At 42.7% G+C, this 13,404-nt stretch overlaps 1 protein-coding gene across 1 annotated transcript in view; it reads left to right on the top strand.

The window, feature by feature from the left end:
• The first annotated feature begins 4,046 nt into the window (after window positions 1-4,046).
• The window catches only part of LOC144783390 (inter-alpha-trypsin inhibitor heavy chain H3-like), a 584,371-nt gene continuing 575,013 nt past the window's right edge, over window positions 4,047-13,404 (top strand). The window contains exon 1 of the mRNA XM_078662386.1: window positions 4,047-4,185. Coding sequence (XP_078518512.1) covers window positions 4,060-4,185 — 126 coding nt within the window. The 5' untranslated portion in view covers window positions 4,047-4,059. The remainder of the gene's footprint in view (window positions 4,186-13,404) is intronic.

The following is a 13,404-nucleotide window of genomic DNA, read 5'->3' on the forward strand; positions in this document are numbered from 1 at the left end:
AGGAGGAATAGTCGCCCATTTCTTGCCCATAAGCATGACTTAGGTTTTAGATCCGTTGAGCTTAAGTGATGAATCGCTCATCCAGTGATGGATTTCCTGGAGGCAGTTCAACAGATTGTCTGGGCGGTGGTCAAGATGTGAGAGTGAGATGACCAATTGCGTGTCGTCCGCGTAGCTCACTATCTTGATCGCGAATGGGGCAACTACATCCTCCAGCGGGGCCATATAGGCGTTAAACAAAGTGGGGCTTAGCGAAGACCCTTGGGGGACTCCGCTAGAAAGAGGGAGTGAGGCTGAGCGGGAATTGCCGTCCCAGACCTGGAACGAGCGGCCTGATAGGAAAGATTCTATCCAGGCAAGCGCGGTGCCCCCGAGTCCTGCCCTGGCCAGCCGGTGGATCAAAACACGGTGATTCACCGTGTCAAAGGCTGCACTAAGGTCCAGGAGGATCACTGCCACTGACCCTCCTGAATCTAAGATGCACCTTGCCTCCTCGATGACTGCAAGGAGGGCGGTGTCCGTGCCGTGGCCAGGACGAAACCCAATCTGGGACCGACGCAGAAGGTTGTTGGATTCAAGGAACTGGGACAGTTGGACATTGACCAGTTTTTCGGCCATTTTGCTAATGCCCGGGAGGAGCGAGATCAGCCTGTAGTTTGCCAAATCGGAGGGGTTCAGTTGAGGTTTTTTAAGAAGAGCTTTGACTACTGCACCCTTCCAGCTCGGGGGGACAGAGCCTTGGGACAGCAAGATGTTAATCAGCTCTGTGATAGGGGACACTATAACAGGGGCCACTGTTTTCAGAAATCTCATGGGGGCGGGGTCGCCGGGGGACCCGCTTTTCATCTTGGCCAGAGTCTTTCCCACTTCGTCCAGAGATACTGTACTAAACGCGGTCAGCTGTGGATGTGGGATGTTTCCTGTGTGGGTAGCGGACACATCAATGTTGCTGTGGTTTGACTGGCTGGGGTGAGGGAGTGAGGCCAAGATACCGGAGATTTTAGAGTCCAAGTAGGTTGCCAGTTCATCGCTTCTGCCTGAAGAGGACCTGTTGGCGGAAGGGGGAGCTGGTATTTTCAGAAGCTCTTTGGCTATGAGATAAGACTCTCTTGCCGAATTAGTGGCCTTTTTTATTCTAGCATCGTAGTATGAGGCTTTAGTGAGTTTAAGGGTGGCTTTATAGGTTCTCACCGAACTACGGTAGGCGTCCTTACTGGAGTGGAGCCAGTCCTTTCTCCACAGTTGTTCCGCTTTTTTGCATTCTTTGCGGAGAGTTCTGAGTTCCGGGCTGAACCAGGGGCCTGATCCTATCTTTCCGTTTTTATCCTCACGAGTTTTTATAGGGAGGATAGAATCAAGGGAGGTGGTAATCCACTCCCTGAAGTTTCTGTCCGCTATGACAGGGTCCTCTGAGGGGGTAGGGGTCGTAGAGTTTAAGGCTCTGATCCAGTCCTCTGTGGAGAGTCTGGACCATGCCCTGTCCCTGGTGTAAGTGGCGGGCTTGTGGGGCTTCCTGAAGACTCCTGGTAAAAAGAAAGGGACCAAAAAATGGTCCGTCCAAGGGAGGGGAAGGGGCACTTTGGTTTGGAGGGAGTGGACATTGGTAAAGACTGGGTCAAGTAGGTGGCCCTTGATATGGGTGGCTCCAGAGTTGGTCAGTTGGAGACCGTAGACCGCCAGGTCTAGAATCAAATCGACGGCCCCTATATCTAGGGGGTCGTCAAAATGAATGTTGAGGTCTCCTAGTATAGTAAAGTTGGAAGTAGAATGTGCCAGTGAAGATATTGATTCTAGGAGAGAACTAGCAAAGGGGCCAAAATGGCCGGGAGGGCGATATACTAGGAGGCCTGACAACGAGCTTGTCGGTGCTAGCTGGATGGAAAAATGGCAGCTTTCAGAGTCCGAGATGTGGGCATCATTAATTCTGCAGGAGAGGTGATCCCGGTGGAGGATAGCTAGTCCGCCTCCTCTGCCGGAGGAACGTGGTTGGGACTGGATGAGGAAGCCTGGGGGTAGGGCTAAGACCACGTCCGAGTCCGAGTGAGCAGTGAGCCACGTTTCCGTGAGGAATAGAATGTCGAGGTCGTGGTCAACAAAAACTGCACACATAGGCTGTAATGGCAGGCATGAGACATGTTTAAATAAGAGCTACTCAAGTGGGTGGCACAATCAGTGCTGCAGGCCCACTAGTAGTATTTAATTTGCATGACCTGTGTACACATATTCCACTCTACTAGGGACTTGCAAGTAAATTAAATATGCCAATAGGCTATAAGCCAATGTTACCATGTTTTAAGGAGAGAGCACATTCACTTTAGCACTGGTGAGCATTGGAAAAGTGTGCAGAGTCCTAAAGCCAGCAAAATAAATTCAGGAAAACACGAGGATTGATGACAAAATGTTAATGAGAAAACCCCACCAAGGATGCCAGATATAACACATGCACCCCCTCCCAGCAGAAAGTGGGGAGAACTAACCAACCCCCTGCAAGTTCTCATCGCTAATGTGGAAAAACATTGGGAGACCCTCAGCAATGGTGTGGTCTGTTTCAGGACGGTGTTTCACCACAAAGTGCAATTACTGTGTGGTGATGGACCACCTCACCAGTTTGGGACTCTGGCCCCTCATCTCCATTAGCCATCTGTGGGGCCTGTGGTGTGTCTGAACCCAGAAGTGAGCACCAAAAAGGTATGGTCTCAACTTCATTAGTGCCCAGATCACTGCAATGACTTCTCTTTCAATTGCACTCCACATCTGTTTCGTGGGTAGTAACCTCCTACTGATGAAGAATACAGGTTGATCCGGGCCCTCTTAATTTAGCTGTGAGAGTACAGCCACTATGCCAAACTCTGAGGCATCTGTCTGCACAATGAATTTTCGGGAGATGTCTGGGCCTAGAGTATGGGTGCTGTGCATGTGGCCTTCTTCATGGTGCCAAAAACATTCTGCCACACCTCCTAGATAGATCACCTGTTTGGGCAGCTTCTTAGAAGTCAGCTCTATCAAGTCAGCAACAATAGTGTCTGAGTCTTGGGGGGAGTCTTGTGGGGTGCCCAATCCAGATGATTTGTATTTTGGCCTGGAGGGGCAGCACCTTGCATCCTCCAACTTGGTGTCCCAAGTTGGCCATGGAAGCCTGCCCTATCCGGCACTTACTGGCCTTCATAGTCAAGCCTGACCCCCTAAGCAATTAAACACTTTATTAACAATTAAGAATGAATGGTTAATTATTGCTTAAAACATGACTAAAATACATCATGTTACACAATGTACGTACATAATAGTCAATTAACTAATTATTAATAAATTATGAATTAATTGCCAAATAGTTAATATTTCATCAACTTCCCACCCTTTACCCTACACAACAAAAATATATAATGGTTACACATTTTATATAATGAATAATCAATAAAATACTTTTCAATAGAATTATTATAGTTGTTAAATAGTTATTACTTAAATACCATGGATATCGCCATACATTGCATGAAGGAAGGGAAAATTTGGAGGTCCAATCATTTTCATTTCCAACTTCTACACTACCACCTGTGATGCAGGTAACCCTGCTTGTGCTCATATATGATCCTCTGGTAAGCTGGTCACCCTTCAGCGGTGCCAGAGCGATTCTTCCTCATAAAGGTTTTTGAACATTGTAATATTACCCTAGATGGATCATATATTGGGTGTTAGTGGCCAGCATACAGGTGGAAAAGAAATAGAAACGAATCTCTTGTTTTTCGTTATTTTGTATTTTTTTAATTCCTACAAAAGGCTCGCTGAAGTCAAAACATCTTGACCCATGTGTCCCACAGTGTGTTCAACATTTATTTCTAGAAATTATTCCAGCTGAATCACTGGCCAGATCTGCTGCACTCAAACAGAACTATTTTAATCTCCATAGAGTAAGTCTAAAGTTTAGTTTGAGACACCCATGTGTCATTGACCTCTGCAGACATGTGTGCAATTTATCTGATTTTCGCGTTTGTTTAATGTTTAGGCTGCCCTCTGAAGATCGGTTATTGATTAACGGACTGGGAATTTAGTCAGTGTTAGAAGATGTTCTCTGAAAGGGGGTCTGTACTTGCAACCATGAATCGCCTGCTGCTCGTTTGCGCTTTATTAGCATCTCTCACAGCGTTTGTCACTTCTGATTTTTTGATTAAAGGGCCTGGGAACATCAAGGTAAGCAAAACTATCATTTGACAATATCTTTCAGATTACTGTAGTTATTCCTACATCGGGGTGAACCTATTCAAATCCTACTAACAGCCACAGTTCCAGATCTTCAACCCTGTATTTAACTGAGTAAATTAAGTTATTGTTGCAAACATTTTATACTGAGATGGTCAGGAAGGCCCAACCATACCTCTGATGGTATTATGGTTAAGGCACTGTCAGGGGAATAATAAGATACCAAATTAAATCACTTCAACAAATTGCAAATATAGTAATTTAGTGTATAGTTATCAACGAGAGCTGCTAGAATAACTAAGAAGATCAGCAGAATATCTCTTTAAATCGAGCTCCGTAAAGACTTACGTCCTTAGATAGATCTTGGCTGGTAGAATGCCATAGAGTTTTCTGCCATGACATGGAGAGGTTCCCCAAACGGGGTAAACCTAGCATTGCATAAGCCTTTTGGCCGGGAAATGTCTGTTTCTATTCGTTTATCTTCCCCAGTTAACGCAGGCATAGTATGTGCATATTTACTGCATATGTATTTTCATTCTCCCTTACCTGATTAGGGGTGGCCACCAACATATGCAGGACCCTATATTACTTTTCCTTGAAAGTGTGTCATGTTTCTTGACACAGTTGTTCATGGAGGTAGCTGGGTTGTTATGGTGTTACACGAGTCACTTTAGTTGTAGTTGTTTACCTCCGCCATTTTTGCCAGAATACCTCCTGCACATTGGCGGAGAGGGTGATGAATGTAAAGGACATATTCGTCTTATTTAGAGTTTGGTGGACATGATACCCTGGCAAAGAGTGGCAAATACCTCATCGTTTTTGTATTACAAGTGACAAAAGCTTTAATACACTTGTAACATGATGGACGGATATCTGCCAGGTGTGCGATGGAGTATCCCCTCCTCTGAAATCTAAATAAGATCTGGTTTCTAGAAACTGTTCAGCACCTGCACACTGTGATGGTTAAGGTGCTTTATAAATGACAAGCAATGGCCTAAAACTAACATTTGTGTGACATCTTTCAATGTATTATCGATCGTTATCCTAGCTTAATAACTGAAAAACACTGGGCCCGATTCACAAAAGTAATCTGACACAAAATTCTAACTTTATGACTTTCGGTATTCACAAAAGGCATTTAGGAGTAGTAAAGTTAGGATTCCTAACTTTACTACTCCTACATGCCTTTTGTGAATACCAAAAGTCGTAAAGTTAGGATTTTGTCTCAGATTAGTTTTCTGAATCGGGCCCACTGTCTTTCTGACCAGTTTAATAACAGCCTCCTCCAGATCACACCTTTTATTTTTTCCCTATGAATCCGTATCCTGGTTTTATAACCCTCGGATAAAAACAATATTAAACAACGCACCTAAAATCGGTGACCTTGCTAAAGTTGTATAAGGGATATATCCTACCATGCCATTAATAAAAAATAATTCAATACCACCTTTGTAACATGTACCTGCATTAATGCTACATGCTACAGATGCATAGAGGCTCTACTTCATATGAGTAATTATGCTATTTACCAAATTGTCTAAAGCTTAAGGAGACTGTAGACAATTGCAGTTTTGTTTTACTCATCCATAAAGTGCACTTTAATAAGCTGTGCCCCGGATACTGGCTTAATGGACTCACAATTAAATTACTAGCAAATACATTTAAAACTAGAATTTGCAAAGCTAGTAGATCTGGCCTTGACAAGCTGGTGAGATGGATAAAGGTATTTTTTATTGCAAGTATATGCCACAAAATTAAAGAAGAAAATATAACGTCGGCTAAGCATGGGGAGCATACTCTTGCAATCAAAATGTATTTTGAAAAAAACAAATTACTAGTGCATATCATTTTGATGTGTACTCCAAGAAATCCTGTGACTGTTACACCTGTCACAAACAAATATGCATGCTCTACATACTGACATCCCCAGACTGATTGCTAGACTAGACTTTGGAAGGGTCAAGATTTTGGCAAAGCTTCAAAATGCCCCTACCCTTAAAACTGGGGTTTGGTTCTGAAAATAAAAAAAAAGCAGGGGCCGTGAGCACTGTGCTGCAAGGTTTTCGCCTGGAGTAGGACTCCATTTTCTTTTCCAGTTCATGACTGCTTTCATTTACATGGAGGCCTTGAAAAGGAAAAAGTGCATTTGAAGGTGACTTTATCTAGGGCATGCCATTGAATGCTCTTGACCTGGTGATCTTGTGGCAAAGGGGCAACTAGCTAAAGTCAGATGAACCTCCTATGACAGAAGCCAAAGGTGTCCCCATATACAAATGAAATGTGGCAATTGCAAGTGTGGGGAGTAAGGGTCATCCTTAATATACAATATGTCTCCTCCGTTAATACACTCTAAATTAGGTCTTTAGTCCTGCTACCCATACTTATAGCAGAGACATAGGCCTGCATATAGGGAGCTATGCCTGCAGATGGGGAGCTACATCAGACCTCTTCCATTATTTAGACTACGGCAGGTGGAATGTAAACCAGTAAAATAAGCCTATAATTGCAATGTGACCATCCACCCACTATTGTTGGAGTCCTCCATTACATGTCAGAGAATTCTCACCACAGTGCTGTAACTAAAATTACAGGAGCAATCTTGACCAAAATGTAATGCCAGCGGCCACCATGACTTAGCTGCTGGATGCTATTTCTTTCATGCTAAAAATTCCCAAAACCTGATTTTGTTTTCTACATAACAATATTGCAATGACTCTAATGGATTGTTAGGCATCTCACATTGCTTTTTTCATGTTTGTGACCACAAGATAGGATAGGACCTCTGACACTGAAATGCTAGTGGCACTATGATGGATGGGCCTCTGGCTAAACATTTCCATTGGGGGATCAGCTGAAGCTCTGCCAATGAATTTAAAGTGGATAGACTAAATGGGCAGAGGAAGCACATAATTGGCAGTGAAACCCCGTTATCACCATCCCTTAAAGGAGTCCTTTAGTAAATCACATTTTTACAAAAAACTGCTGTATCTAATATTTCTTTCAATACTGATAATATTGAATGCTTAATGAATCTTCTGTTTCTAACTTGGAACATAAGTAAGGAAATAATTTATTCCACGCATTATTGCGGGGGTTTGTTTATTTTGATTTACTGCTTCAGTGCATATTTTTGTATGTCATAGGAGAATTTATAATGTTCTCGTCTAAAATACAAAATTGCTTATTGACACTGATAGTTTGATTTTGGTACAAGCTGCCACTAGAGGAATATGTGTCTGTCTTACTCTAATTGTATTTGTTTTAATGTTGCTGTAATAGTACTCTGTATTTTATCAGTGTGACAAAAATGAGAAAGCATGTCTCTTCATGTATGAGCTTTGGTATATAGGGGCATATTTAGGAGCCCTAGTGCATCACTCTTGCACCACGCAATGTAGTGCAAGAGTGATGTAACTCAAAAAAGAGATGTATGGCGCCATGTAAGGCAGCTTTTTGGGGCCCTGCATGACTTCTTAAATCTTGAGTAATGTAACACAGCGCAAATTGCTGCATTGCATCGCCAGGGAGCCTTTTCTATGGGTGTTCCCATGCAACATCGATGGATTTTGACAAAGTCCCAGATTTACTAGAACAGGTAAACCTCGGAATGCACCAAAAAGATACAGGTACCACGCACCAAAAAGAGAAGCGTAAGGAGGAGAAATATCTTTATTTCTCATGATTCTTTTCTCTGTGTTCCATTCCGCTGCACAAATAGAAAGAAGAAAAAGCCTCTCAGGATTGTCTTTGTGCAGGAAAGTGCCCCTTCATGCACAAAAACAATCCTGCATGCAACACAGGCACCCTTGCAACATTGTGCAAGGGTAACTGTATTTATGCTAGGCAGGCCATTGTGCCCCAGTGTAAGGTAAAGGACAGGAAGGCATCATATTCTTTATATTATGGTGCATTACTGCCCTTTTACTGTCACACAGCACAGCAAGGTGACTTGCTGCATGACTTTTTTGTAAATATGCTCCATAGTATATTTGAAAGATATGGCAAGGCCTTTCAAAGTGAGTGTACTTATAAATGTTGGAGTTTGCCAGGTTTCGTTGCAGTGAGCAAAACATCCTATAGGCAACAATTCTTAGAAGATTAGCCAAATATGTGGAAAGAAAGACATACATATCCCTTACTGTGGTTAAAATCATAAACAGAGCAACCTATGAGTCCATTTTACTACTACTACTAGATGCAATGTTTGTAATAAAAATGTAGTACACATCATTGATGCAACGTAAGTGTAAGAAGTATACACTGACCTTGTATTGTTCGGGATACATCTATTTCCACCCTTTTATGGTTGAGGCTCAAGCTGTAACACAGTCCAAATTAATCAGGTCTCCATTTTTATTATCTATCTAATAGCAAAAAGCAAACTATTTCAGAAAAGCGTGCTCAAAGCCATGTTGAGGACACCATGAAGAAAATAAATATTTGTTTAGAGTGCTGAAACCTCTCTGTTATGTGGAAGGTATTGGTAAACACTTGGTGATGGCAGGCTCTGTACTGAGCGGAAGTGAGAAAACTGATGCTTCTTTGGTTTGTTATTTCGGCTGGGCATCTGCCCACCAAAACGAATAATCACAGCTCTTGTCAATGTGAACTGTTTACACCACTAAATTAACTTGAGCTGAAGCACTTGCTACTCATGACAGAGCAGACACGCGTAATATAGGACAATGTGTAACGGGTTTATGCAATTCCAAAACAGTGATAAAGCAAAGCACCAAACAATAAAAATCCCAAACCAAATAAAAAGAATTAGAGTAACATTCAATTAAAAAAAAATGACACAAAACAACAAAAAAATCCAATAAGGAGAAACAGAGAATGTTTTAGGGATTCATTTTAAGTACAAAAAGCACCAAGAAAAGGTAAACCACTGCTGACAGTCAATGGACAGACTAGTCAGGACCAAGGTTTAATTTCAGGCCAACCATGATGGAGCCTGGGTGGAATATTCCTAGTATTGGTCCCGATGAAAGGCTGGAAGTCAAAAAGTTATAATAAGTTTCTACGTCCTCCTGGTCAGAAGGAAATATTTTCAAAAGTTTGTTAACCTTGTTTTCGTGGCAAAACAACCACAGGAGTACACGTTTAAAGGTTCCAGGGTCTTGGGGGTGTGGAAACTCACAGGTGGTAGAAGGCGAGTACCAGAGTCCAGAAAAGTCCAGTTACCACTGATCTGCTGTGTACTTCCAGGAGAAGGCCTCTTGCAGAGAGTTGTGTCCCTAAATTCACACAAGAGGTCAGTCAACTGACCCTTGGAGACAACTTATTTTTCCTGGGTACAAGGGAGAGCAGGTCCAGTCCTTCAGGGGTCCTATCAGATCACAGACAGCATGTCCCATCCTCTTCTGTTCTTCCACCGGCAGGATTAGTATCTTCTCATATCTAACACTAAACTCCAGTTTCAAGCAGGCACTGTAATTACAACAAATCCAGAGACAGAAGTCTGGATGGAGAACCACAGCGTTCTTCAGTAACCAGAGAGGGGATACACATGAATTGTGATAGCATCCTATTTTCTCCTTTTCAAATGTAAGTGTTACATGTTGCTCTAGAGAACTGTCAAGCAGGATTTGACACTGGACTGTCAAATGAATGCCCACAGCCCACAGCCCACACTGTGTTCCAAGGAGTCATCTCTGCCCATTCAGGTCAGCCTAAACCTCTTTCACACTTATTTTCAGACTGAGAACAGGAAAGTAGCTGCTAGAGAGTTAATTCAAATTATCCTCAGGAACTTCAGGCAAGGGAAGAGGTAACTTTTTTAAAATAACTTTTTTTTATTATTGATTAAAATTAATACCACCATTAAATCGGAATTTTATTAGCTATTGAAAATTGTTGTTTAATTATTTTTCCAGCTGATCCCAATCCCAGGTTATAGTAATAGCATTTTAATCAATATGTTTTCTACAGCTTGGACTGCCACAGTGAAAATAGCTTTATGTGCCTTTTCACAGTAGGAACATGGCAATAATATATTGTGTGTTACTTACTAATATTTAAAAGAGAAGTTTGAATCTGACAAAACGGGTTAGGCACTGAAGAGGTTAGGCTACACAGGTGAGACCTGTAGTCATGTGTGCACCGCCCATGTAGTGGATGGCACATATGTGCTACAGTCCACTGTGGCATTCAACTTTTAAGCCATGGCTGCATTCTCCAGACCATATACTATGGAATTACAGTCAAATTAAAGTGCCAATCAGGATTAGGATATTTAACCCTAATTAAAGGGGAAACACGTGAACTTTATCCCAGGTTAGCAGGAATAAAGTATATAGAATTCTAAACTAGCAAAAATAGTGTCCTATAAAAGATGACCATGAAGAAAAGGCACATTTGCTACACTTATTCTTCAGGTAGTACTGGTTGACCACCCACCACACACACTGCTGCATAAAGCTTTCATCGATGCAGGCCTTCTCACTGCCATCCCCTAGTTGACGCCCTCCACAACGACGATGCAAGCCTCCACAATGTAGGACTCTGCATCACAGCTCCACAGCTCCACAGATCCTCTGGTGCATGAGGTATCTTTGGCACAGGACATTGCATCGCAAGCCCCTTGTCTATGCCATCCTCCACAACAATACACAACCTTGCATCGCAACCTCAGCTCCTTTGACTCACTGCTGCCTTATGCATCCTCGGCGCGGGATCTCGTAATGCTACACAACCAGGATTTAACATACTATTGTTGAGTGAGCCTAACTAGGTCCCTGTACCTGGCCGCACTCCATCACGGTCAAGCTAATATTGTCACTTTGTCCTGGTGGAGTATGACCAGATAACTATAATAAGCGCTTTGTGCTTCTGGGGACTATTCTTACCTAAAACTTTAACATTTCATATCTCTGACTTTACTGATTTTTATTGTTTTGATCTCAAATAATTTATAAAATTATACTCTATTTTTCTAAATTGTTGTGGGACTTTTTTGTTTTGTGTTTTCACTTAATTACTGTTTGACGTGCTGCATAAATACTTTACACATTGCCTCTAAGTGAACCCTAGCTTCTTTTGTGCCACACTGTGTTTAAGTACAGGTTACTTTGGAGTTTGTGTGTGTTTCACCTGACAAAGATTGTGGTTGATGCTTTAGTAGGGTGTCATACTTCTCAACCAGTAACCCAATTTCCCACACTAACTCGTAACAATAAGGGAAAAGAATTGCATCAAAAATTTGCATAGTGAAAAAAGGTGCAAATATTTTGCACAATTCTAAATACAATAAACCATCAAACACTCCCCTCCCAGAAAAGCTATAAGCGAGGTTATGGTATTCCGACCCAACAGAGGCTGCGATTGCTGCAATTTGGCAGGAATCAGCACAGAAGAAGGTCACGCAAAAATGTGCAAAATGAGAATGACACCTGGGGAGATGACTGATCAAAGTTGGTGACTAAGCAGTTACATTTTATTGAGGGTCTTTACGCACTTAATTTCAGTGTTGCGTCTAATGCCCCAGACCCCTTCCAAAACATACATGCTGAAAATCTGGTGTGAATCAAAGCACATAACCTGCATTATTGCCATGTGTGTTGAAAACATTCTTTCCCACCACAGCACCTCATGCCTCCCAACATTACCACAAAAAGTCAGGCATATGCCATTGCCATTTCCCACACATCATTTGTGCCCCTGACTGAAAGCATGTGTTGGAAAGTGGATTAGTAGTGGTGGCAGATATGCATTTACCACTGGCAATAATACCACTAACACAATATAGGTATTAGAAAATTATTTCCATGCTCAACACTTGGCAGCTTGGCTGCGAGCACACAGGCTTAACTTTAAATGCATTTATGTAAAGCATTTAAAAACATCAATTCAGTAAACAATTAGGACAAAACTAACAAAAAAAAATACAACACCAATTTACAAAAATAGGACATATTTTTATCTTTAAACTGACATCCAAATGAAAAAGATCCAATGTAGGGAACCAGGGTTATGATTTTTTTAGGATTTAGCACTATAGGGCACATTGAAATCTATAGCACTGATTGGCACATCTGGTCGTGCAAGACCGGGATGAAGTCAAAGTTGCAGGCCAACCACGATGGAGCCCAGCGTGGCTACCCCTCCTGGTAAGTCTTGGTCAAAGTTTTTACCTTCTGTCTTAGAAACTTTTCTGAAGTCTGGATTCGTTCAGGGTTTGCCGGCTTGCCTTGCGACGAGCTAGTGATCAAACTTATGGAAGTCAGACTTACAGAGCTTTCCAGCGGGATGAACCGGAGATCCTGGCCAGCTTGCGGTTGAAGGTGGGCGGCTTGACTCTCGTGGTTGGTCCGGGTCACTACTCCTATGTTTGGACTTGGAAACTTTTACAGAACTTTTCCTTGTGGGGTCCCTCAATGCTCGTCACCAGGCAGAATTCGGTGAGGGTTCGCCGGCTTGGGTTTCAACTCCTGGTCAAACTCTGGAAGTCATAACTTCATAACTTTTCATTGAGATGAACCTTGACAGCAGGCAGGATCGCAGTAGAGGGTTGCTTGCTTGGCCGGCCAGGTCAAGTCGGTCCACTTAAGGAGCTTTGTTTCAAAGTTGCTTCAAAGTTCTCCAAACTTCTAGAACTTCTTCCTGAAGTTTCCCAAAGGGTTCCAAGGTGTCCAGCACTTACTCCAAGGGTCTGGAAGCTCTAAGTTGGTCCTTGAAAGTTTGGGACTTCAGTTCCCACAATCAACAAAACCCTCACAAATCCACTGGTAGTACTCCAGGCTGAGGATCTTGGTGGTGATGTTCCTGTTGAACTTTGTTAACCTGTAGCTTGCAGTGTGTCCACTCTTTAGTCATTTTGAAGCAAAGTAATCCACAGGGCTGTAGTTCTAGATTGTGCCATAGGCACAATCTTCAGAGTGCAGGGCCTGGTTGGTGCAAATCAAACTTCTCAGCATGGACACCTCTTCTTCCTTAAGTTTCAAGCAGCAGCTCTGAGAGGTTCTGCCCTTCTCAGATACTTATTCCAAGTTCTCCGGGTCCAAGCAGAATGGCACTCCTGTCCAATGAGGTGCAGGACAACACCCCAGGGTATGACCACATCCTCCAAGTGTATCAGTATTTCCTCCCAGAGAGCAGCATTCACCACCCCAGCGCCTTGAGACCCTCACGGGTGAGTAGTGTGCTTTACAGATGAAATGATTGACTGATTGATTGATGTCTCATTTTCCAGCAGGGGGAGAATGACTAGCT

Source organism: Lissotriton helveticus, chromosome 9 (genome assembly GCF_964261635.1).
Source record: "Lissotriton helveticus chromosome 9, aLisHel1.1, whole genome shotgun sequence".
Lineage (NCBI taxonomy): Eukaryota > Metazoa > Chordata > Amphibia > Caudata > Salamandridae > Lissotriton > Lissotriton helveticus.